The sequence below is a fragment of the Adiantum capillus-veneris genome, chromosome 4 (genome assembly GCF_014529385.1).
Source record: "Adiantum capillus-veneris isolate H3 chromosome 4, ASM1452938v2, whole genome shotgun sequence".
Lineage (NCBI taxonomy): Eukaryota > Viridiplantae > Streptophyta > Polypodiopsida > Polypodiales > Pteridaceae > Adiantum > Adiantum capillus-veneris.
This window is the reverse complement of record NC_140934.1, coordinates 168,621,843-168,649,460: the sequence shown is the minus strand read 5'-3', so window position 1 is coordinate 168,649,460 and position 27,618 is coordinate 168,621,843. Positions and strand designations below refer to the sequence as shown.

General features: G+C 44.5%; 1 protein-coding gene across 1 annotated transcript in view; it reads left to right on the top strand.

The window, feature by feature from the left end:
• The window catches only part of ADCL (D-aminoacid aminotransferase-like PLP-dependent enzymes superfamily protein), a 52,293-nt gene that overhangs the window by 9,641 nt on the left and 15,034 nt on the right, over nucleotides 1-27,618 (top strand). Inside the window, exon 3 of the mRNA XM_086511410.1 lies at nucleotides 20,838-21,004. Coding sequence (XP_086367536.1) covers nucleotides 20,838-21,004 — 167 coding nt within the window. The remainder of the gene's footprint in view (nucleotides 1-20,837; nucleotides 21,005-27,618) is intronic.

Sequence of the window (27,618 nt, the reverse complement as noted above, 5' to 3'; positions counted from 1 at the left end):
TTCATGTCCCGACCCCAGACTTATTAGCCACTCCCACCCTTCATATATCGCGCATCGGGCACGCTCCCGTCTTCATCGCTCTGTCTTACAAGGCGTAAAGCCATAAAGAATACCAGATTACACATGGGTTCTCGTGAAGAATCTGACAGAGATGACACCTCTCAATGGGAAGGCAAAGAAAAGTTGAAAATGGGTGCGGTTCGGACAAGTTTGCTAGAAAGGAGTACAAATGTCAACTGCAGATTGGCATATGTGTGAACAGATTGATTAAGTTATCCAGAGATCCGAGATTTGCGAAACACCTGAAAAATTACCCGATTGATAAGGTTTACTCGAGATGGCATGTAGCCATCGCTTCTTGTCACAAAACGGGAGCGTACACGAGCACTTAGAAATCTGAAAAATAAAATACTTTGCAAAGGTGAGAGAAGGGAGAAGATCGACACAGTATTGGGGACCAGAAGATGGGCTGGTCCCCCCCCCCCGTCAAGAGTATTCTTTATTCAGGGAGAATTCTTATACAAGCACGAGAACCCGAGGAAACCCCTCCGTTCTGTAATCTTAGACCCGAAGGTCGTGTTTTCCCGTAAAGGGCTTGGGCACAAGGCTGTTCCTTCCCGTAAGGGACTTAGGTGCGAAGCCGTACTTTCCCGTAAGGGACTTAGGCGTGAAGCCGTACTTCCCGCGAGGGGCCTTCCCGTAAGACGGGAGATTCCTGCAAAACAAACCACACAAAGCAATAATTCTCAAAGCGTATCAACACCTTATACCTGTCGCTCCTTGCTCGGAAAAGCGACCTCCGTACTCAGTCGTCACACGAACACTTGCAATTTCCGTCGCCAACACTTGCTCCAGAATCCCAGCGCTAGTTCCTTCTGCTGCTTCTGGCGTGTCCCAAAACTGAAACGTTGGCTGCTACTTTATAGGGCCTGGCACCCGGCGGGAATAGAGCCGAAAAGCAAAACCCCTGGTGCCCCTAGAGAGAGGAGAGAGAGATCGTTGAATCTGCGTTTTCTAGAGAGAGGAGAGAGAGAGATCGCTGATTCAGCCTGCGTAGCTTTATTAGCGCTGGACTTTTTTTGAGAGCCTTGCTTTATTTTATTATAAGAGGGCTGGTCACTTAAAAGTGACCGGCCACTTTATAAAATAAAGTGTGAACCTGTTCAAACTTTAAAAACTCACTTAGTGAAAATAATGCTACGCGAATACATTCCAGGCGTCCCCGGGTGCAGAACACGGCACAGATGCAATGCAGACACAGACTCCTCGCGGGAAAGCATCTGCCCTCCCGCGAATGTTCCTGCTTTTCGTAAAAAGCTTCATTGAACCCATCTTTATTCTTGTGCTTGCGTTCTTACGCGTATTTTCTTACTCAGTTCGGATTTCCTCAGCCTACGGAATGCCCCCTTATTGATGCACCGGTCACCCATCATGTGACGCATCAGGGGCACTCGTAACCCGGCCCTTTCCACCGAACTTACGGAAACTCCTTCGCGATGTTTACCGTCACCCATCAAGTGACACATCAGAGTTGTCCGTTCTTGATGGAAGTTCCTGTAGCTACAATCTTTTAAGAGTTCTTAGTGCACACAATAAAATATCCTAAAAAAGAGATTAATCATTAAAAATAAGAAAATAGTCCAATTAGCAACACTTCTCCTCTCATGTAGGGAGGAAAGCCGAAAAGACAGACGAGTGCAGAAAAGCGGAACCTGTACTCACAGAAAGACATGGACAAGCACTCTTGAAAAGAAGCACTTCTACCGAGCCAACCAATATGACTTCCTCGAAGACAAGAGCAAGAAAACAAAAGAATTTAAAGAAGGTGGACAATCAATTAAGTTTGAATCCTTTTCTAAGTTCCGAGATGCTCAAACATGGTGGTCCACTCTTCTTCTGAGGAAGGGAGCTACGCCAAAACAAACAAGAAACCTTGGATCGCGAAGCGTGCTTGGCGGTCGAGGAACGAAAAGAAAGAAAAGAAGAATGACAGGAAGTCATGGAGCGTGAGTGTGAGCAAGCACGCTTGGCGGCCGAAGAAAGACAGGTAGAGCGTGAGGCATAGAGAGAACTACGTATGCAAGAGTTGATCCGACAAGTTCTCACCTCGAAGTCCGAGCCAGCCAAAGATGTTGGTAGTTCATCAAGTGGCGTAAGCCGAGATTTGGACTCCAACAACCCCGTCACAGAGAAGGTCACGTTAATAAGTACGATGGTAAGATGGATGCTAGTGTTATTCATTCTTGGTTGCATCAATTTAAGGCTTATTTTGCGACAACTAAGAAGACAGGCAATAACAAGGTTTTGACGGCAGCCATGTACCTTGCCGGTGATGCTATTAATTGGTACCACGCATGGCAAGAGGCACAGTTGGCCGCGCACCTAGAGGAAGCCGACGAAGACGCGCCCCTTTCCTTCAATTGGGCCGACTTCCAAGACAAGCTCAAGGCGCGGTTTATGCTACCACAGTACCTAGCGCGGTTGAAAGAGGATTAGCGCAATCTCAAGCAGAATGGTATGCCAGTCATGCCTTTTTCTAACCGTGTTTGCAGCTCGGTACCCAATTACGCAAATTGGATGATGAGCGCAAGGAGACTTTCATTTTCGAGTTGGACGACTATATCAGGTTTGATGTTGAAGTCCTCGACCCAATCGATCTCAACAAGGCGGTAGCGATTGCTCTCACACAGGAGCTGAAGCACAACAAGGGAAAGCCCAAGGAAAACAAGACTTGCACAAGTACCTCTCAGACTTCTTAGAACGGTAAGAATGGTAAGAAGGGTAACTCTTCTAACCAATCTTCCAATAGTCTCTCAGAAAAGAACTCTCCAAATAAACCTAAGGGTAAAGCTAACACAATTGCTAAACCTAAGCTCACTCCAGATGAAAAATAGAACAGGGAATTTTAGAAGGATACATCACATCGGAAGAACAAAGTATTTATTCTAAGGAAGGTCGTTGTTTTCATTGTCACATCAAGGGTTACATAACAAGAACATGTCCTAGCTTGAATCTAATCAAACTAAAGAACCTACAGAACCCACTTCCTCTGTCAATGCAATAAATGAGAACACGAGTGTGACCCAAGTCTCTCATGATCCTCCCATTGATGAGTCTCTCATTAAGTGTTATAGTCATGTGAAGGGTCAGCGTTTTGTCGTATTGTTTGACCCAGGCAGTATGCATGATTTGATTAGTGACTCTCTTGTCGAAAGAGCTCGCTTGGAGATTCGCAAGACATCTCCTTTCGAGATGTCAGGCTTCTCTCCCGATATGGACTCTCTCATCACGCAAGAGTGCCTTGATGTTTTGTTCACTGTTCAACAAGTGTCCTTCCGCAGAAAATTTGTAATTTCTCCTCTTTCAGGATGTGATATGCTTTTGGGCATTCGATGGTTTCGTGAGCATAACCCTCTCATTGATTGGGCGGAAAATACGCTCATTTTCAATGCCAAAAGTGACTCTCTGTCAGGTGCAACGGAATGAATGTTTGAACTTTGCTCAAGATGAGTGCTCCGAACTGTGCTCAAGGGTTCCTTTTACTTACGGAAGGGAGAGCCTTCCGTTCCTTTAGTGAGAGAGTGCAATGGACACAAACAAAGTGAATGGATACTGTGCGTGAAAGTGCATGAGACTGAGAGATAGAGAGAGAAGAGAATATGACACCTAGAGATGTTGTCAAACCCTCCTCCGAAGGCCCCACGCTCTATGGCGAGAGCGGTTATGATTGCACAAATGTCTACAATGCTTGGACTTGCCGACGATGAGGGCGACGACTAGACGGGCTGAAATCTGAAAGGCTAATGGCTGAAATCTGCAAATCTTCTATCTGCTGAATTTTGACTCTATGTCGGTGACGATGTCGATGACGATGTCGATGACGACGATGTGACGACGACGCGCTGAAAACGCAGATGTTGAATTCTGCGTTTTCCGGGCTGAAACTGTAAACCTTGCAGAAACTGACCGTGCGGTGAGGAATTGCTGCGGGAAGGTGAGATCTACGAGGTTCGGGGGTTCTTCTGCGAGTGCTAAGGGATGAAAACTGAAAACGCCGGTCCTATGGCTGATTCTATCGCGATGATCTGCAAAAACGCTAGGGTTGTTTTGCAAACCAAAAACGCTAGGGCTCATCTTGGTCCTGCTGTTGTCGGTGGTTCTGCAAATGCAAAATGCTAGGCTGATCTGCTGTGTCGTGATGACTCCGAGGCTGATCTGTTGTGCACAAAACGCCAGGGCTGATCTGAGCCAAAAACGCTAGGTCTTCTGTGGAGAGAAAACGCTAGGGCTACTGCGGTGTTGGTCTTGCTAAGAAGTTGCCTGTTGAGCAAGGTGCTCCTGCTGCCTCTTCTGCCAATTAGTGCTAGCCTAGGTTTGCTTATATACAAACTTACTCAATTTGCCCTACCGACTTTCCAACAAAAGTCACCTAAAAATAATAAGTGAAAAATGTCAAAAATAGGAAAAATAGGTCTATGCACTGTAAAAATGCTACTCATGAGATCTGACTGGAATCTGATGGTCATGTTGTGTGCAACCAGAGGATATGCATCTAATCTAAGTGTCTGGACATGCACGGTCTGCGAATAGGCTCACAAAAGTGCCAGATCACTTCCTATTCTAGATTGACTTGACTGAATTGAACCCTGATCATGCTGTAGCTTGTCCACGGACACATAGGGTTGGATGTGTCACGTGACACTCTCCCCTTGTCATTCGTGGAGAGCAAGTTGTTCATTCTTCATCTCTCATTATTAATGTGCAGGTGAAGATTGATGTCATGTGACACAACCAACCCTATGTGTCCGTGGACAAGCTACAGCATGATCAGGGTTCAGTCAGTCTAGTCAGTCTAGATTTAGAAGTGATCTGGCACTTTTGTGAGTCTATTCGTAGACCGTGCATGCCCAGTCACTTAGCATAGATGCATATCCTCTGGTTGCACACAACATGATCATCAGTATTCCCATCAGAATCCATTAGAATCAGTTAGGGGATTTTTCCAGTGCATTTAGCTTATTTTCCCTATTTTTGGCATTTTTTCACTTATTAATTTAAGTGACTTCCCAACAAAAGTAGGTAGGGCAATTTGGGTAAGAAAATATATAAGCAAACCAAAGCTAGCACTCTTTGGCAGATGAGCAAGGAGCACAATAGGCCACAGGCAGCAGGTACTCCCCTCTCTCAGCAGACACCTTCAAGCCCTTGGCGATTTCCACCAATCCATCAGCCTAGCGTTTTGGTCATCGCCAACATTCCCCCACAGGCTGGCGTTTTCAGCATTTCCTCTCATCGCCAATATCCCCGAGCAGCTAGCGTTTTCACTAATGCCATCAAGGCTGCCAGCGTTTATCATTTTCAGCCTTCATTGGTAGCAATTGTAGCAGCGTTTTCAGCAGCAAGGACAATAGCGTTTTCAGCCCTAGACACTTGTAGAAGAACACCATTTTCAGCCTCTTAAAACGCAGCCAAACCAGCGTTTTCAGCAGCCTCGAATCAGCCCCAGATTTTCAGCCCTAGCGTTTTTGTGGACAGCAGTTAGAAGATTGCAGAATTCAGCTCTTAGGTCGTCGTCGCCATCCCCATCGTCGTCATCGACATAGTCCCAAGTTGCATCAGTTTCCATGCATCATCATTGTACCACTTTGTGCAATCAATAGTAGACCACTCTCGCCGACAAGAGTGGGGCCTTCGGAGGAGGGTTTTACAACATCTCTAGTGTCGTATCTCTCTTCTCTCTATCTCTCAGTCTCATACACTTGCACGCACGGTGTCCATTCACTTTGTTTGTGATCATAGCATTCTCTCATTAAGAACGGAAGGCTCTACCTTCCATAAGAACAAAAGGAACCTTGAGCACAGTTCGGAGCACTCATCTTGAGCAAAGCGCAAACATTCATTCCGCTGCACCTTACATTGGTATCAGAGCTTTGGCAGTGTTCTGTATCACTCAAGGAAAGAACCACAAGAATCACAAGAATTTTTTTTGCTTGTTGCAATCGCACGAACCCAAGTTCGCTTGGGCGTGTCGATTCCTAATCGTGTTTTTAAAGAGTGACAGGAATCCCAAGAAAGAAGGGCTTGTCAAGCCTCCCCTTGTGTCTCTTTTCACTCATTGAGAGCGGACCGTGCACTTAGCGGCCGGTCACTCGACATGAGGTGGGAAAAAGAAACCTTGGTGTGAGCGCAAGGCCGCCAAGAGGTGCGCCCGCTGAAAGAAGTAGAACTCGGGTGAAAAGAAGATCCTTCTCAAACACGGTTTGCAAGCGAAAGAAAACCTCAAGAACCTCAAGACCCTCAAGATCCTCAAGAACCCAAGAACCCAAGACCCTCAAGAACCCAAGTTCCTCGTGAACTTAAGAACCAAAGATCATAGTGCATGGTCGTCACCCGAAGCGGAATGGATACTTCGCATACAGGTGATGAGCATGAGAGAGGCGACGAAGAATTTTCCCCACCAGGAGATTTTTTCGACCCTCCCCCTTCGCCATCTACGCCACCAAGTGTACCAAACCCTATGGAGGCAATGGTCAAGCAGATGATGGACATACAAGAAGCAAATCGCCTTGCTTTAGAACGCGAGCGCGACGAACGCAAAGAAAGAAAACAACAAAGAAAGACGGAAGCGGCAGCACGAAGCGCGGCCTTGGAGGCCGAGCGTGCCGCCCAAAGCGCAGCCTTGGAGATCTAGCGTGAGGCTCAACGAGAACTACGCACTCAAGAATTGATTTGACAAGCACTTACCTCGAAGTCCGAACCATCCAAAGATCGTGGGAGTTCATCAAGTGGCGCAAGCGACGATTCGGATTCCAACCATCCAGTCACAGAGAAGTTGACTTTCAGTAACTATGATGGTAAGATGGATGCTACGGTTATTCATTCTTGGTTGCATCAATTTAATGCTTATTTTGCGACAACTAAGAAGACAGCAGCAGCTATGTACCTTGCCGGTGATGCAATCAATTGGTACCACGCATGACAAGAAGCATAGCTAGCCGCGCACCTAGAGGAAGCCGACGAATTCACGCCTCTTTTCTTTCAATTGGGCTGATTTCCAAGACAAGCTCAAGGCGTGGTTTATGCCACCTCAGTACCACGCACGATTGAAGGACGATTGGCGCGCTCTCAAGCAAAATGGTATGCTGGTTATGTCTTTTTCTAATCGTGTTTTGTAGCTAGGTACCCAATTACGCAAGTCGAATGATGAACGTAAAGAGGCATTCCTTTTTGGATTGGACGAGTATATCAAGTACGATGTCGAGGTGCTCGATCCAATCGATCTCAACAAGGCGGTAGCAATTGGTTTCGCACAGGAGATGAAGCAGAACAAGGGAAAGCCTAAGGAGAACAAGACTTCCACAAGTACCTCGCAGACTTCTCAGAATCCTCAGAACGGTAAGAACGGTAAGAATGGTAACTCTTCTAACCAATCTTCCAAGAGTCTTTGAGAAAAGAATTCTTCCAATGAATCTAAGGGTAAGGCTAACACAATTGCTAAACCTAAGCTTACTCCATATGAAAAGGTAGCACAAGGAATTGTAGGAGGATACATCACGTCTGAAGAGCAAAGCACTTATTCTAAGGAAGGTCGTTGTTTTCATTGTCACATTAAGGGTCACATAAAAAGAACATGTCCTAAGCTTGAATCGAATGAATCTAAAGAATCCACAGAACCCACTTCCTCTGTCAATGCAATTAATGATAACACGAGTGTGCCCTAAGTTTCTCATGACCCTCCCATTGATGATTCTCTCATTAAATGTTATGGTCGTACGTCGGGGCAGCGTTTTGTCATATTGTTTGACCCAGGCAGTATGCATGATGTGATCAGTCCCTCTCTTGTTGAGAGAGCCCGCCTCGAAGTTAGTCCGAGATCTCCTATTGAGGTCTCTGGCTTTCTTCTTGGTATGGACGCTCTCATCACGGAGGAGTGCCTTGATGTGTTGTTTGCAATTCAAAAAGCTGCCTTCACCAGAAGATTTGTTGTCTCTCCTCTCTCAGGATGTGATATGATTTTGGGCATTCGATGGTTTCGTAATGCTAACCCTCTCATTGATTGGGAGGCTGATACTTTCACTCTCAATGCCAAAAGTGATTCTCCCATTGTCATTCATGGAGAGGACATTGTTCATTCTCCATCTCTCATTGCTAATATGCAGGACAAGATTGAACGGATTCATGAGAAGGAGACTCGCTCAGTCTCTTTTTCTCCAAAGCATGACACAGAATTTGCATGATTGTGAGCAGCATGATGATGAGGATGATAAAGACAAGCATGATGATTTGCATGATCAAGGTGTGATTTCTCACGAGCATGATGAGTTGCATGAAGAAGATGTGATTGTTCACAAGGATGATGTGTTAATTGATGCTTTTGCTAGCGAAGCTAACCTCGTTGCAGATTCGATCAATCACGAATGATCGATCTTGGCTCTCGAGCCTAGGTCCAAAGAACCCTCACAGGAAGTATTATGTGTTCGCATGATTGATACGCACGCATTGTTCAAATGTTTCATTCGTGATCGTTTCCTGTATTTTAGTTAGCATCTTTCCGTCAGTCGAGTCAGTCTAGATTTAGAAGTGATCTGGCACTTTTGTGACTCTATTCGTAGACCGTGCATGCTCAGTCACTTAGCATAGATGCATATCCTCTGGTTGCACACAACATGATCATCAGTATTCCCATTAGAATCCATTAGAATCAGTTAGGGGATTTTTCCAGTGCATTTAGCCTATTTTCCCTATTTTTGGCATTTTTTCACTTATTAATTTAAGGGACTTCCCAACAAAAGTAAGTAGGGCAATTTGGGTAAGAAATTATATAAGCAAACCAAAGCTAGCACTCTTTGGCAGATGAGCAAGGAGCACAATAGGCCACAGGTAGCAGGTACTCCCCTCTCTCAGCAGACACCTACAAGCCCTTGGCGATTTCCACCAACCCATCAGCCTAGCGTTTTGGTCATCGCCAACATTCCTCCACAAGCAGGCGTTTTTCAGCATTCCTCTCATCGCCAACATCCCCGAGCACCTAGCGTTTTCACTAACGCCATCAAGGCTGCCAGCGTTTATCATTTTCAGCCTTCATTGGTAGCAGTTGTAGCAGCGTTTTCAGTAGCAAGGACAATAGTGTTTTCAGCCCTAGACACTCGCAGAAGAACACCATTTTCAGCCTCTTAAAACGCAGCCAAACCAGCGTTTTCAGCAGCCTCGAATCAGCCCCAGATTTTCAGCCCTAGCGTTTTTGTGGACAGCAGTTAGAAGATTGCAGAATTCAGCTCTTAGGTCGTCGTCGCCATCCCCATCGTCGTCATCGACATAATCCCAAGTTGCATCAGTTTCCATGCATCATCATTGTACCACTTTGTGCGATCAATAGTAGACCACTCTCACTGACAAGAGTGGGGCCTTCGGAGGAGGGTTTTACAACGTCTCTGGTGTCGTATCTCTCTTCTCTCTATCTCTCAGTCTCATACACTTGCACACACGGTGTCCATTCACTTTGTTTGTGATCATAGCATTTTCTCATTAAGAACGGAAGCTCTACCTTCCATAAGAACAAAAGGAACCTTGAGCACAGTTCGGAGCACTCATCTTGAGCAAAGCGCAAACATTCATTCCTCTGCACCTTACAATTGAGAAAAATCCGGAAAAGCAGACCATCTCAGTCTCTTCTTTTCCAAAGCACGACATACATGATTTGCATGATAATGATAAGCATGATGATTTGCATGATCAAGATGGGATTACTCACAAGCATGATGATTTGCAGGAAGAAACTGTGATTGTTCACAAGGATGATGGTTTAGTTGATACTCTGTCTAGTGAAGCTAACCTCATTGCAGATTCGATAGATAACGAAGAACCGATCTTGGCTCTCGAGTTGAGGCCCCAAGAACCCCTCGGGGGGTTCACCATTCAGTACCCCCCTATATAACGTGCGTTTGTGAGGTATTAAAACACCCCCTCTTTTAACATGTCCGAATGAATAAAATGATCCCTTATTTTAGATTTTTTTTTTCAAAATTGAATATAAAAACTTCTTATTTTAATGTATCTCTGTTAAATTGCCTAAAATTTTTGTATTTTAAAACCCCTCCTTTCGAACTCACGTTATACATTAACATGATTACATAGTGCACCCCCCGAGAAGAACCCCCACAGGAAGTATTATGTGTTCAAATGATTAGTCAGTACGCATTATTCGAGTGTTTCATTCGTGATGCTTTTCTGTATTTTAGTCGCCGTCCTTATGTGATCCCTTTTCATAGGCATGACATATTGCACGATGAACATGATTCACTCATGAATGAGCACGGATGTATGCGAATTACTCATGAAAAGTTGAAATGTTTGCATTCAAGGAATTCACATTCCATGTCTCTTCCTTGGCATGACACAGTATCAGAAAGAGCACAAGAAGGATTGAGCATCAAGTATCGGCATTTCCATTGTGATTTGCCACAGTTGATTGATTTAGATCAAAAAGTCAAGATTCGACCCCATTGTTTGCGTGTTTTTGATGAATGGTTTGACACTCCGTCTATATGTTCATCTACATTGCATGCACAGTTTAGAATTTTTCCAATCACTTTACATGGAATGGGTATGTTCATGTTTTTGTGTTGGAAGTGGTTTCAGGAATTTTCATCCTCGGAGATTCTTGAAGAAGGTAGACGCATGACTATAGACGAAGTTGAAGCATTCAAGGAGCCGCAGATGACTTTGTGTCGCTTTGGGTACGGCCCAAAGAAGCAAGCATTGCAGACCTTTATGAAGTTCAAGTATCGCGTGACCCACACATCAGAGTGGGCCGGCGAAGAGTTCTAGACGATGTTGGCGATCTTCCTCGACGCCATATAGTTCGGTACCATTACCTCACTTTGAAAAGGAGGGGATGTCACGTGCACACTTAACCCTATGTGTACGTGGACAAGCTACTTCATGACATGGGTTCAGTTCAGTTCAGTCAGTCTAGCTTAGGAAGTGATCTGACACTTTTGTGAGTCTGTCGCAAACCGTGCATGTCCAGACACTTAGAGTAGATGCATATCCTTTGGTGGCTCATAGCATGACCATCAGATTTCCATAAGAATCCCTCAGGAGCATTTTTATAGTGCATAGACCTATTTTCCCTATTTTTGACATTTTTCACTTATTATTTTTAAGTGACTTTTGTTGGGAACTGGGGAGGGTAAATTTACCAAGCATGTATATAAGTAAACCTAGTGCTAGCACAATCTGGCAGAAGAGGCAACATGAACCAAGGTTCAACAGGCACCTCAGCAAGACTCTCCCCACATCAGCAGGTCTAGCGTTTTTGCATCTGAAGGCCTAGCATTTTCATCCGCAGCATCAGCCTAGCGTTTTGCATTGGCAGGAGGCCGCCGCAGGACAACCTGGTGACAACAAGACAACAGGAACCCTAGTGTTTTTGCAACAAAAGAAAGATTCAGCCTTAGCGTTTTTGGATCATGCACCAACCCTAGTGTTTTGCAGATTCACCGCGACGGAACTCCAAGAAGCATCAATGTTTTCAGTTTTCAGCATCAAGACTCCGCACCGCAAGTCCCGAACCTCGTAGATCTCACCTTGTCGCAGCAGATCCTCGCCGCACGGTCAGATCCAGTGCAGTTTGCAGTTTCAGTCTGGAAAACGTAGATTTCAGCATCTGTGTTTTCAGCGCGTCGTCGTTGCATTGTCATCATCGCCGTCAACACCGACATAGAGTCAAAATTCAGCAGATAAAGATTTGCAGATTTCAGCCATTAGCATTTTCAGATTTCAGCCCGTCTCGTTGTCGTCCTCATCGTCGTCGACATCGTCGGCAAGTCCAAGCATTGTAGAGATTTGTGCAATCAATAGTAGACTGCTCTCGCCATAGAGAGTGGGGCCTTCGGACGAGGGTTTTGACAACATTCTGGTGTCGTATTCTTCCCTCTCTATCTCTCAGTCTCAGCTCCTTCATTCACAGTGCTCACCACTTTGTTTGTGTCCATTGCACTCTCACTAAAGGACGAAAGGCTCTCCCTTCCGTAAGTAAAAGGAACCCTTGAGCACAGTTCAGAGCACTCATCTTGAGCAAAGTTCAACATTCACTTCCATGGCACCTTACAATCGCATTCTTGGCATGTAATTGTTGAAAGGTTTGACACTTTGTCACATTTTTCTTCTGCATTCCATCCGCAATCATTTAGCATAATCTTTTTCTAGTCACTCGACAAGTAACAGATGTGTCTATGATATTATGTTTGAAGTGGTGTCAGGGAAATCCCCCAAAGGAGATTCTTGAAGAAGATGAACCCGAGGTCGTAGACGAAGTTGAAGACATGGAGCTGAAGCATATTATTTAGCATCGCTTTCGGCGCGGCCCAAAGAAGCAAGCATTGCAGACCTTCTTGAAGTTCAAGTATCCTGGGACCCATGCAGTAGAGTGGGCCGGCGAAGAGTTGTTTTGCGGACTCTACGCATATGTGAACATTTGTGTTGCATTGTGATGTGTCAACCACTGAATAATCCTAACTGGGTCAGATTGCCCGGGTATGTAATTCAGTGTGGTTTGGGTGTTATGGCTAATTTTGCTATGCAAGAATATCAAGAGCTACAATATAGAATGAGAAAACTAGATGACCCTCCCGATTGACCCTCGAAATGAGCCTCGAATATTTGAAGCTAACTTGAGTTGTTTTGCAGATATATAGTAATCGTAGACGATTACTCTTCTTTCAAGAAAGAAGGGGGGGGGGGGGGGGGGGGGGGATGTCACAAACTGTTGATGTCTCAGGCCACTGACGATCTAACGGGTTAGGACTCCCCGAGCCTAATCCTAGCCAACTTGCAGATCCTGGCCGAGGGGCCTAAAACCTAGAAGAAGAAGAAGAAACAGAAGGAGTCCTCGACTAACTTACAGATCAGTGGTCGAAGGGCCTAAAAACCCTAAAAGTCAAAGAAACCCTATTTAAACGCTCGAGAGTGGCCAAAACAAAGTCGGACAAGTTTATAATCTCAAAATGTGATGATGTGGCACCTGTACAGACATCCTGGAATACGCAGAGAATTTTTAGAGAAATACCGAAAGTTTAGGTAAGTGTTTTTCTGATGTTAGGTTTTCATAATTGATGCTTTTTGGCTTTGGGCCTTTAAATATGAGCTTTGGGGGTCCTCTCTTGCACTCTACAGTGCGTAGATTGCAAAGGAGGTGCTCCCTAGCTGTTGAACCTTGTGAATCATCAATAAAGAAAGGGTTTGGGGCCAGTGCTCTCTTGGGGTGGAACTCCGCCACTTTGCGTCTCGTGTGTCATGCATCTCTTTCGGTTTAGTCGTTACTTAAAGTGCTTCAAGTTGTTCAGTCTGTTCTGTTCCGTTGGCACGTGGTGACCTCGCGTTACAACTTTCGCTTGCCGTTGATCTTCTTTAATCTTTCCTTTTCAAATCGCAATAGAACCCAATCACCAAGCGAAAATAAGAGCTCACGTTGATGACGATCAACAACCCTTTTTTGCTTTGCATGAGTCCTCTCCAAGGCAAGCTTGATTTTCTTATACATTTCATCCATATTTTCTACTTATCAATGTGCTTCAAAAATCTTATCTTTTGTATGCAAAATGGGAGGAACCTTTTGCCACCCTTAACAGTTTCAAAGGGTTGATGAATGCACCGTATTGTTGTATGCGTACTCAAGCAAAGGTAAATATTGTTCCCACTTGCCCTTATTGTTTTTGACACATAGCATTTAAGCAGATCTAAGACAATAGAATTGGCCTCTTTTGATAGTCCATCAATTTATGGATGAAATGAGGATGAAAACTTAAGCTGCCCATGTTTTCAAACAAGCCTCTCTAAAACAAACTTGTCATGTGAGGATCACGATCAATGACAATTGACTGTGGCATACCATGGTACTTTAACACATTGTACATGAACAATCGTACCATTTGATGGTCCATATACCATCATTCTGTGTCTACATTCTTGGAAGATCAAAGATAAAATCCATAGCAATACTGTCCCATGGCTTATATGGAATAGGCAATGGTTGTAACAACCTTGGTGCTTTTTGCATGTCAAACTTGACCTTTTGGCAAATTAAGCATGCTCGCACAAAGTTATCAGCATCTCTCCTCAAAGTAGATCAGTAAAAGAATGTCTCAACGGCTCACACTATTGCATCTATACCACGATGCCCTGCATACGGTGGCACATGATTTTCTACCATAACCTTAGGTCGCAATGGCCTAGTGACACATAGTGTGCCATGCATCATCATTGAACCAAAGATAGTGTTCATGATGTTGCCATCTACAACTGTTCAAAGGTCCTTGCAAAAACTTCATCATTAACACACTGTTTCTTCATATCATCAAGCTCATGATGATAAGGAATTGACACAGTTGAAATTTGTGGCTTTCTTGATAGTGCATCAGCCACGACATTCTTTTTGCCTTCCACAGGCACAATTTGAAGTGGAACATAGACAAAATGTTTGCTCATCGCATATGCTTTTCAGATAACTTTGATTGTAATTTTTTTTGCTTCCAAGGTTTCGCTTTCATAGGCTATCGTCCGACCATCTATTGAAATGTTTGCTTCCAAGATTTTGCTTTCATAGGCTATTTTTCGACCATCTTGCATTAGTACTACACCAATGCTATTGCCACAGCTGTCACACTAGACCACAAATGACTCCCTAAGATCTGGCAAAACAATTACTGAATCCGAAGTCATCTTTTCCTTCAAGAGATTAAAAGCTGAAATCTCTTTTTGAGTCCATTTGAAAGTGACTTATTTCTTTTGTAAAGCATGTAGGGGTGACGCAATCTCTGCAAAATCACGAATGAACCTTCTGTATTAGGAACAATCCCAAGAAGCTACAGACATCATGCACATCCTTCAAAACCGGCCTTGTCTTGATTGCTTCAACCTTAGCAAGATCCATTCAGACACCATCCTTTGACAGTATGTGCCCTAGAATGGATCTCAATTCACTTTTCTTGCCATTGATGAGCAACATGTTACTATGTAGCTCTTCGAATACAATGATCAATGATGCCTATGTTGCTCTTCATTCTTCGAATAGACTATCATGTTATCAAAGAATGTGCCTACAAACTTTTGATGTGGACGGAAAATCCTATCCATCATCCTATTGACCATAGCAAGAGCATTTGTAAGACCAAATGGCATCATTAAAAACTCATATAGACCAAATGTCTATCCTGCTGAAAATTGCCGCACCCTCTAAGAGATCAAGAATATCATCAATCCTTGGAATATGATATCTGTTCTTGATGGTATTCTTATTCAATGCATGGTAATCAATACACATGCGTCAAGAACCATCTTTCTTGTGCACTAAGAGCTCTGGAGAGCAAAAGGGTGAAGAACTAGGTTGAATCAACCCTTTTTCTAATAGCTCCTCTACTTGGTTCGTAATCTCTTTTTGCTGGGCCGCACTAACCCCGTACGAACAACAAGTTTTTTTGAACCCATGTAATTTTTCTCAGTCTTCACATCACCTCTTATGGTCATTTCTACCTAAAATCAGAAAAACAGTGAGTGAACTCTTGCAAAAATGCTGACCTTTCTTTATCTAACAAAGATAAATTTGACTGACAATTATCTAAAACATCACGTGCAAAAATCAACTTCCTAAAAAGATGATTTTTAATTACAAAAGTGATAGCAGAAGGTGTTAGAATAGGGAGAGACTCTCCTTTCAGCTTTACATCCAAGATATGAGTCTTGCCCTTATGCTGCAATGTGACCTTTTTGTTGAAAGCATCTAGCACTTCATGAACTCAAAACATCCATGGGATTTCCAACAAAACATCGCACCCTTCCAATGGCATGGTATAAAACTCTTTTGTATCCACATGAGATTGGATGTGTAGATGCGGCTTGCCAATGATGGTAATTACAGAGTGTGAATGGCCAGGACATGCCAAAAGTGCTTCAGCTCTGTACCCCATCTGTTAAGCTCTAATGCCCAACTTGACAACCAACTCTGGTAAGATAAAGTTTGCCTTTGCACCTGGATCAAAGAATATAACCCCTGTTTGATCCTTGACTTTACTCCACACTTTGCATAGCTCATTGGCATCAAAGTTTGGTCTAGACTCTATCCTCTATCCCCCACCATATTAGTCACTAAACCGGTCGTGGGTTTGGGCTTGTTTCTTTTCGTGTCCTCTTTGTCATTTGAGTCAGCTAGCCTTTTCTTCTTTGGACAATCCGTAACAAAGTGACTAGGCTGCTCGCAAATGAAGCATTTACCCTCAGCCATTAAATCCTTCTTTTCCTCGAAAGACTCATGCACAAAAGGCTTTCTTTGTTTCTTGGTTGTCCTCTAGAAGATTCAAGCCTTAAGCGTTCTCTGCTTTTTCTGTCCCCTAGGAAGCTTCAGGAGTCGTTTTTGCAAAGGACTTCTTTGCTGAATTTTTCTTTGATTGACCCACCCTTGAATCCGATGTCTTCTCCTTTCAACAAGGCATTACCAGTGTTCGCAACCTCAATCTGTTGAGTAAGGGTGACGACTCTAGTCTTTATACAATAATTTTTGAACCCTTTAGACAGCCCACAACAATACTTTTCTATTTGCTTTGTCAATGGCACTAATTTGTAGGAAGTTACTTAAAGTGGCGCTTTGTGAAACTTTTGATTGTACTTCTCTAAATCTTTGCAGCTAGCTTCATTGAGTTGGTGCCATCATTGAGTTGGTGCGAGTCTGCCATAACATCAACTTCAAACTCATTTGACAACCATGCAGATGCGAAAATGTGCTTGAAATATATGTCACAAGGCGGGCACCACGTGCCAATAGAAAAGAACAGACTGAACAACTTTAAGCACTTCAAATAACAACTGAACTGAAATGGAGAGAGAGACGACACGCGACACGGAGTGGCGGAATTCCACCCCAGGGAGTATTGGCCCCAAACCTTGGCGCCCCTTTCGGTATTTCTTTATATTGCATCATCAAAGTACAAGCCGGTACTCCAGACTCTGCACCTTCTCCAGGATGGATGCCAGAGAATGAGCCCTAGCCTCATATTTAAAGGCCCTTGGCCTAAAAAGCATTTTACATGAAAAGCTTTCAAAATCAAAAGCTTCTGGTCCAAAAAGCAATGCCAAAAGCTGCCAGCGCAAAACGCGGAAATCCGTACAGCCTGCCACGTCATCATGTCAGCGCAATTTTCGGAATTTGCCTGTTGCCTTAGGGTTAGGGTTTCTGGCAGAAATTAGGGTTTGCAGGTTTTAGGGTTTTCAGAATTAGGGTTTCTGGCAGAAATTAGGGTTAGGGTTTTAGGGTTTTGAGGATTAGGGTTTCAGCAGTTAAGGTTTCTGACAGAAATTAGGGTTTAGGCCCCTGTAAGTTGACTCCATTCTTTAGGCTTTGACACGTCAGCAGTTTGTTACAATAAACCCATGTGGACAGTGCTTGCCCTTGCATTAATAAAGTCGTCCACCATTGACGTGCATTTCCTTTTAAGAAAGTTGCAGCTTTCTGAACCTTCGAAGCCTCTGTAAAATTCCCCCTTGCATATGCAGTATGATGTACCAAACTGTTGAAGAAAGGCAAGAACCTTTGTCTTGCCATCAAAACCATTGAAAGTGTCAAAACTTTACAGCTGCACCACCTTCTTTGTATGGTTTCGCCTTGTCAAGCAATGCCAAATTGTCATAAGGAAGTGCCTGCAACATGGGTATACTGGTTAGAATCATTTGTACTCCCTGGTCACTAACATTTTGGCCTCCTAGTGCCATATTTGTTTACTGATTGTAAAAACTAGCCATAACAAAATTGCCGTGTGGCATCCCAAACTGGCCCTGAGTACCCTGAAACCCTGGATGTAAGCCAACATTACCATACATAGGACTTGGCATCATGCCTTGCATACCCCCAAACACTATTTCTAGCATATACTGCTGATTCCAATTGCAGAACCAGCCATACTTTGAAACACAAATCCACCTCCAAAATACCTAGGATGTACCATAAGCGGTAGAGATACTTGATGCATGGCCTGGAAAGTAGTTCCCTGCCCGTTTAGACCAACATTTGGATGCTCAAAGGTGGCTGGCTGAACTAGAAATTGGCATCCAAGCCACCTGTTTATGGATAGAAAGAGTTTGCCTTGGAGCCTCAAGAGACTCCGCAACATGCGAATGCTCCTTGTCGTGTTGGGACACATGAGGGACCTATGCTTGAGCTTCAACATGCTCCTTGAGTTGAGGATGTTCCTTAGCTTGCTGTGACAATGAAGGAGGTTGCAAAAACTCCATAAACTTGGGATTTTGTATTAATTGATTGAACATAGTCATAGCCACGTTAAGCTGGGTCCTAAACACTTGTTTCCCAATCCACGCTCTTTGATCCCAAGGCGCATTCACATCAGTAAAGGGTAAAGACAGTGGCGGCCATGAACTTTCGCCAACCTCGGGCAATATAGGATTGACCTGTCTGTGAAGAAGAGGAAGGCTACAGGCCGGTTTCATGGTTCCGTTGCCCGGACTACGTCACTTTTTCCTCAAGAAGTGATCCTTGGTCTGTTTTGGGCAAACACACAAACTACAGGTACTTGGAATCCCACAAGAGGACTAAAGGGCGGTAAAACTTTAAGTTTCACCCCCAAAACTATGTCGTCTAAATTTCCCTGCACTTTATGACACAAAGAAACTTCACGAATGTATCTTCAATTGGAATTCACCACTTCAAAACAATCCATGACTTGGGTAGCTAGAGTGCTCTCAAGTAGACAATGACACCTTGTTGGCTCCAAAGATTGGTGCACCTTGCGGTATTTTTTAATTCTTATTGAACTGGAGAATACCTAAAATCTTCTATAAGTTGTTCCACTTTTATTGGGCTGAAATTTCGCTACTCTAGCCCAATTTTGGCAGCATAACGGCAATAGATAAAACTGGCCAGTATACAGTAGAGGGTGGTACTAATTCAATTACCTGTTAACTTCACACAGAGCACTGAGAGCACAAATGCGTCCAACGACTAGATTGTCACTGCGCACACAAAGACCGACACCCTGTAGGCCCCAAAGATTGGCGCCCCTTTCAATATTTCTTTATAATTGAAAACAGACGATCCGAATGCTTAGATCAAACTCTCATCAAGCTGTCCAAACCTTCGTATGTGGTCTAAATATTCTGTTCATCATTCTATTGAACGTGGCAGGAGCAAGACAAGAAACTCATAGAGACCAAATGTTGTTCAGAATGCAGTTTTATGGACATCTTTAGGCCTAATGCATATCTTATGGTACCCACTCTTTAGGTCTATCCTGGTAAACAGTAACGCTCCCTGAAGCCGATTAAGGATGTCATCTATCCTCGGTATAAAGATCGTGTTCTTGATGGTATTCTTATTCAAAGCGCGGTAGTCAACGCGTATGCGCCATGAACCATCCTTCTTTTGCACTAGGAGTACAAGCGAACAAAAAGGGGATGAACTGGGCTGGATCAGCCCCTTCTCTAAAAGCTCGTTGACCTGACTCATAATCTCTTTCTGCTTGGCTGCACTAACCCTGTACGGTGGCCTGTTTGGGTGGACTAGAACCTGGCACAAGATCTATGGTATGATCCTCAGGTCTCTGAGGAGGTAACTTCCCTAGCAAAGAGTTCAAAAAACAATCTTTGAAACCACTCGGAAAAGTTGACCTATCTTTATCTAAGGTAGACAAATTAGATACAACTTCAGGTACTTCTTTTGCAAAGATCAAGTACCCAGAAAGATGATTCTTTATTATAGATGAAATAGCACAATTAAAACAGACTCGCCTTTAAGCTTTACATCAAGGACATGAGTCTTTCCTCTATGTACAAGGGTAATCTTTTTGTTGTAGGTATCCATCATAACATGCATGGATCGTTGGCCAACTGCTGAAACATTTCCATGCAACTACGCAATTGAGCTCTGAACAACTTGTCCTCTTCTTGAAGAGTTGATGGAATTGTGCCATGTGAGGAAGATCCCTCTTCAGGTACTTGGTCTCTCTTCTCTACATATTGATAAGCTCCGTGTTTCTTTCACCCGCAACGATCCACGTTGTACTTTTTGAAGAAAAAGTGGCTATCCTGTCGATGGCACTAATTCAATTACCTATTAACTTTACACAGAGCACTGAGAAGAAAAGAGAGCACAGATGTGTCCAACGACTAGATTGTCACTGCGCACACGAAGACTGACACCCTCTAGGCCCCAAAGACTAGCGCCCCTTTCGGTATTTCTCTATTCAATTGAAAATTGACAATCCGAACACTTAGATCAAACTCTTACCAAGCTGTCCAAACATGTCAAGGGCTGAAATCGCAGGTTTCCGACCTGATTTCGGCATCATAACAGCGCCAAAACCCCTGTAGGTCAAAAGTACACCTTGCCACTTTAGCCTCTTTGTCTTTCTCCTTGTTCCAAGTCTTTTTCGTGCATTGGATCCAAGTTCCTCACAAAAATGCCAATTCGTTAGCTTGTGTTCCTGGCCTTCTGAAAGTATAAATCAAGTGTGCACTTTTTTGTGCGATTTGCACGTGTTTAGAGGAAGGTTAGACTTTTGAGGCCTCTTAAGGGTTCAAGTTCTAGGATATTATGGAAGAAAAGCTGCATGCAAATTTACATGATGACATCAATGTGTTTATCTAAAGATTTTGAGTCTAGAGTGGTTTTGCTTGCTGCATCTACTGAGTTCTTGTCTCTCTAACTGATATTTACTGCTCTTTTTTGTTACGTACTGGTTGGAGGAGTAGGGTCATAACCTAGTGATAAAGTTCAGCTCAATGATCTTGAAAGCATGGGATTTATATGGGCTGTTTCCTTTTGCCACATTTGTTAGGTGTTTTCTAAACTGAGAGCAGACATTCACAGCAAGCCTTATCGAGCAATGTATTCCAGCATTGTCAATGGAATCATCACAGACGTGGCATTTATGCTTATACCTATCGATGACCACATGGTTCACAGAGGGCATGGAGTGTTCGATACAGCTGTAATTGCTAAAGGGTAAGCAATACTGCTGTTTTTGAGTTTTGGTCTTTTTCTCCAAGCTTGACCAAGTTTTTATGAATGTTGCAAACCTTTGTCCGATGCTTTTGGAAAATAAGTGTGGCTTTCATGAGTGCCAAAAATGAGCTTCTGTGGTGTCAACCCGTCAAGTTGCATTGATGAGATGAGTTGTAACATCAATATCAATAGCATCAAGCTTTTAGTGCAAAAGTGGTCTAGGAGGAGGAAAAACCTAAGCACCAGCCTACTAGGAAAAACCATGTGTGTACAAGCATGTTCATTACTCTGATGGATGTTCATATGGTTCGTCATTAGGGCCCTCGTGCACCCATAAGCCTCTTTCCATATGCCTTGGTTAATGCAATGTCTGCACTGCTTCTCCTTGCATGCCCACACCGTTCAACCCTTGGTCTATGCGCAATTGGTCAAACCTGACAAAATCTTGTCAAACCATGCTCTTTGTACCTTCTTTCATCATCTCCTTATTGTGCATGCATTCTTGTGAATGGCCATTTACTTGACACATCGTATTTTAATGGACTTTTCCTATCTATCTGTTCTCATCTTTTGAGTTAGGTCAGGCAAGTTCATTTGGAAGTGCTGGGTGTCATCTGCATATCTCTCTGTCACGATTATTGGTGCAGAATTTAAAGCTTGGCTTGCCAAACTCGATTCTCAAGGTTGGGGCAATCTCAAGCATGGCAGGCAACCTTTCTTAAGGTTACACCATTCATAAAGATCTGTTGTGTAGAAAAGATGCAAGAAATTGAAGCCCCTCTTCAACCTCGTCTTTGTATGAGAATGAAGTGCATTCTCTGGCAGAGGATGATGGAATCAACAACTATTGCTGGACAAGTACACAACTCTTGCAAAAGCAAGAGTACAGCACCCATTAGGATGATGGAATCAACAACTACTGCTGAAAAATTACGTTCTACAGGAACTCGGCGAAAGTAGGAAGTGGGAGTAACCACCTAGGTCCTATCGTGCTATTTAGATGTATTCTATAACAGTGGAGCTCTCAGTCACAAGCAAAGGTAGGAGTATACCACCTATGGTGCTATGTAGAAGTATTCTAATCTCTACAACCTACTTGAGCTCTCAGTTACAAGCAAAAGTAGGAGTATACCACCTATGGTGGTGTGTAGAAGTATTCTCGAGCTCTCATTCACAAGCGCTCATCTCAGTTACAAGAAAAAGTAGGAGTATACCACCTATGGTGGTGTGTAGAAGTATTCTAGAACAATCTCGAGCTCTCATTCACAAGCTCTCATCTCAACAGACCCCGACAACAAAGAAGCCAAAGGGTTAAAGCGAACTAAAATCTCACTCCCTCTTATATATATACTAGATGGCAGAAGGAACGTGCTTCCTACATGGGGAGAAGGGATGAAGGAAGCAATATTGTCCCACCCAACAGAAAGGCCTTGCTTCTAATTCAAGTCCTTGGTTATCCCACCCTTCTGTTCAAGTTGATCAAACTGACTCAGTTTGTAGCCTCGTCTCTGCCTTGTTCCAAACATAGACTCATGTAACTTCGTGCAAAAATAGTCTTGAAAGCCTGCCAAGTCCTTGGAACATGCAGTTGGGTAGCGATTGAACTCCACCACTGCATAACATTATCTCTGAGAAATCCCATAGCTCGAGAAATCTTTGATTCTTCTGTGTAGTTCCCCACAACATAGATGTCAAATTATTGGAGGAGTTGCAAGGCTTTCTTCCTATCTTTCACTCCAAAAAAAGTGAAATTTTTGCTGAAGTCCCACCATCCTTGAAATCTTTTGGTTGGTTCGGTGCAAACCCCGGATGTGTATAGTAGGGATATCCATAAGGGCGCCAACCATTGTATCCAGGAGGCGGTGGTGATGGTGGCAATGGCGGTTGCATTGGATCAAGGTTAGACGGCTATATCATGTTCTTGAAAACTCCCCCAATTGGAACAGAAGGATGAGTGGGTTGTCGGTTAGAGGCTCTTGCACTTTCTCGTGCCGGAGGAGGTGATACTACTTGAGGCATTAGAGGGGGTAACATGTAATTTAGGAACTGCTGAAAACTTTGCAGCATTGGGAGATTGTGCTAAGGATGCTGTGAAAGTATGTTTTCTTTTTTCTGAGAAAAAATATCCTTATTAGTTAATAAAACTGCCCATAGGGCTTCAACCACCTCTACTAGAGAGGGCTACATCAACCATAAGGGGAGACTCTCCCAATGAAAAACAACATATGTACAATGAGGGCTAAATCAAGAGATGGGAGGAGGGAAAAGCCACACAGGTGGACGGTAGTGCCATTTGAGCTCACCCCGAACCATGGTGAAGAAAGGCCCTGGGTGCCAAAGTCGAAGAAACTCCTCTTTGCGCTCCCGCATGCGGTCGGAGCTGCCCTGAAGTCTCTCGAACTGTCCCCTGAGAGTATGGATCGACTCCAACAAAAAATCTTGAACAATCTTCGCTGGTGGCACAAGGCGAGCCTCGAAGATGCGGAAGCAGCGGGCTTGCCAAATGAACCAGAGTGTCAGGCCACAGACGAGCTCCCAATACACCTCTCTTTCGCTGCACCACTCCTGTGGGGCAAGCTCTGTAGCAAGCTGAAGTGTAGGTCGACCCCCCTGTATCACTATCATCCTACTGGTGGAGGATAGCTCAAACTGTAGTGGAGGGCCCGTGAGAGTGGACCAAGCAGCTGCCCCCCAAGTGTACTGTCGTGTTGTGGAAAGAGCTGGCATCAGTCGAAGGACCCGAAGCCAAACTTGTTGTGCCATAGGTCAGTTCCACAAACAATGAAGTTGACTCCCAAAGGATGGTCACAAGCTGCACATGCTGCGAAAGGCGATTATGTACTAGCCAACTCCCCACTGCTGTAGCTCTATGTGCAACTAGCCACTGGAACAGAGTGACTCTCCGTGGTTGTCTGGCCTCCCAGAGGTAGCTCAAGCCTCTGGCGTATCTCCTCAGTCACAAGACAAGGCATCCCAAACGTGCTCTCTGCATGCATCCTAATGCTTTGACTGAGGCTCTCCTGACAGTAGGTCATGATAAAAGTCGGTAGCAACTGCACGCATATCCTCTGGCTCTGAAGCAACTGACGTGTCAGGTCTTTGAAGCAACTGACACGCCAACTCTCCTCAATTGGCTGACACTGGTGTGCACATGACGAGGTCCCACTACCTCAAAGAAAGAACTGTCACAATGTGATGACGTGGCGGACAGCAAAAACCCTAATTTCTGCCAGAAACCGTAAAATTCCTGCAAACCCTAATTTCTGCCAGAAACCCTAATTTTCGAAAATCGCGGAGGCTGAAATTTAATTTATTTATTATTATTATTTTTTTTTGGGAAAATGATGAGCGACGCAAATTTCGCTTTTTCTCTACTTAAATGAGAAAGAGAGAGAGAATGCTTTTGCTTTCATGTTTTGACTCTCTGTGAGAGAGAGAGAGCAATTGCTTTTGATTTGAAGCTTTTGGGGCTCTGCTTTTGGGCATCCCTTGTAACCTTTAAATTAGTGGTGAGGGCCTCACTTCTCAGGGCATCTGGATGCAGAGTCTGAGAGTGAAACCCTAACCGCTCTCTTGTACTTTGATGATTGATTAATATAAAAAGAAATACCGAAAGGGGCGCCAGTCTTTGGGGCCAATATCTCTAGGCACGGAACTCCGCCGGGCCAGTGCAAATCTATTGTGATCTGTGAATTGTTTTGAAGTGGTTATTTGGTGCTGTCGCGGTTGATTCTTGACTTGGAGTGTCCAAGTCTGTTACAGTGGTATCAGAGCACGGCCGATTTCTCCTCTACGGGAAATCCGATCCCCGAATTTTTTTTCCGCGGCACCTATGGCTTCAGGCAATGATCAGTCGACTCCCTCTGCATCTGGAGATGCGGGCTGGGATCACAACGAAGATTCAGGCAGAGAGTATGGCCCGCCTTGGCCTACTTAGGCGGAGCGGCGAGAGATAGAGCGTCGCCAGTTGATCGGCGATGCAACAAAGATGATGCTCAATTTTGCCAAGGACCCGAAGATGGCAAAATATATGAACCAGACCTCTTTGGAAGAGGTACAGACGGAGTGGCAGAGAACCACAACACCACTCCCGAAACCCGCTCTCAAGAAACCTTCTGCCTCCAAGAAATATACGAAGAAAGGTAAAGTCCGAAGGCGGGTTCTTGGTTAAGTTCAAGAACTTTCCTGCATTTGATGCGAAGTGGATGGAGGAGGAGGACCTAGCAGATACTCCTCGGATTGTGAAACTTTACCTCGATGTTTTGGTTTAGCATAGTCTACTCCAAACGGAACCTAGAATTCAGCTTGGCCGGAGATCTGGTGCAGTGGGATGCACAAGAGGGGAGTCACTCCGCTCCCTTGTCAACAGATGCCTCGATTTTGATACTAAAGTCACTGATGTCTCTTTGGGCTTCAGGGATACTGAGAGCTGACAGTATTCTGCTGGATGACTTTATGAAATGGAATTCCTGATTATGATACTGATTTGCTCTTGACTTTTTGTAAGTGCAGGAAGTAATAGACGAAATGACTGCAGCATTTTAGTCTGATTGATCTCTAATAGACATGGTTGCAATAGGGGTTAGTCAATCGGACATCGATGAGGCCCCGATTGGACCTAGATGTGATTGCTAGCTACATTGCCGATAAATCATGGTCTAAGATCCGAATGAATCTTGAATGTCATGTGATGTCCTGTGATGTCTGGTGATGTCCTGTGATGTCGTGTGATGTGACTGTCGATTTTGTACATGTGCTAGATGTGTGTTCCTAGTACGTAGGTACTAACAGTCCGTGTCTGCTAAGACGGTTTATGGCTTTTGTCGGTTTTGCAGGCGTAATCGCGGTCGATTACAATGCTTTCAAGAGGGGGGTATGTCACAATGTGATGACGTGGTGGACAGCAGAAACCCTAATTTCTGCCAAAAACCCTAAAATTTCTGCAAACCCTAATTTCTGCCAGAAACCCTAATTTCCGGAAATCGCGGAGGCTGATTTTTTTTTTTTTTTTGGAAAATGATGAGCGATGCAAATTTCGCTTTTTCTCTACTTAAATGAGAAAGAGAGAGAGAATGCTTTTGCTTTCATGTTTTGATTGTCTGTGTGAGAGAGAGAGAGCAATTGCTTTTGATTTGAAGCTTTTGGGGCTCTGCTTTTGGGCATCCCTTGTAACCTTTAAATTAGTGGTGAGGGCTTCACTTCTCAGGGCATTTGGACGCAGAGTCTGAGAGTGAAACCCTAACCGCTCTCTTGTACTTTGATGATTGATTAATATAAAAAGAAATACCGAAAGGGGCGCCAGTCTTTGGGGCCAATATCTCTAGGCACGGAACTCCGCCGGGCCAGTGCAAATCTATTGTGATCTTTGAATTGTTTTGAAGTGGTTATTTGGTGCTGTCGCAGTTGATTCTTGACTTGGAGTGTCCAAGTCTGTTACAAAGACCCAGTCACACTGTCACCCACTTGAGTCCACTGAGATGCATGTCAATGGAAATCGAACTCATGACACCTCTCCTCTATTCTGGCAAGCTCCTGGCGAGCCTGCTGCAATTGCTTCTCCAACTAAGGATTGTCTGGATGTTGCTCGTGCATCCTCTGCAAGGAAGCAACGCCTCGTCGGAGACGCTGCTACTCCTCCTTCACTGCAGCCAGGCGGTGGGCCGTAGACTCCTGGAGAAAGAAACGACTAAATGGTGAGCTCTGCGTGTCAGCAAAGAAGTGTACCACAATGTGTCTACATTATGCCGAGTCTCGAGGTGTCACTGAGAGCTTGGCCACAAAGTTTGTACCAGGTTTTTAACCCCCGGGTCTCCCATGTGATGAGAGAACTTGAGGGTGTATGCCTATAGCCACTCCAACACTGAGTCTAGAGCGAGACTCGGTGTCACTGAGAACTTGGCCACAAAGTTTGTACCAGGTTTTTAACCCCCAGGTCTCCCATGTGATGAGAGAACTTGAGGGCATGTGCCTACAGCCACTCTAGCACTGAGTCCAGAGTCCACTAAGACTGGTCCCTGCCACATAAGGGAAAAGAGAAGCCAACCGCCAAGTCAAGGGCCTCTATCCCTCTAGCTGCAAGGAACAGTACATGAACTCTGAAACAAGCTGCCTCAAAGTCTGGTGAAGGGTCGCCGAAAACCACGTGAAGTCGTAGGCAAAGAAATCCCATTTGTCACGAATGTCAACACTCGTCAGTCCATGGGGAACTGCTGCAAAGGGAGAGGTCTACACTAGAAGGGGGGTACACAAGAAGGGTTGTCCCTCCCTCGCCAAGCTACTCGTGGCAAAAGCCAAGAGATCTTTTAGCAGCCAGGAAGGTCCTGCCCCATGGGTTGGTTGCGGGGTAGGAACGCGGGAGGACGTGGAAGCAGGGGGGCTAGTGGGAGATGGAGGAGTTTGGGGGGGGGGGGGGGGGGGGGGGGATGTGCGGCAGAAGAAGAAAAGGGGCGAGGCAGGGGAGGGGGAGGAGGAGAGGGAGGAGGGGCGGAAGAGAACTCAGGGGGAGGAAGGGTTGTCGAAGGTGAGGTTGAGGTGGAGGGTGGAGCTAGGACCTCATCTTGCTGAAGAGGGTCGAAACGGTTCCCTGTGAAAACCCACTGCTGCTAGCCTGGAGC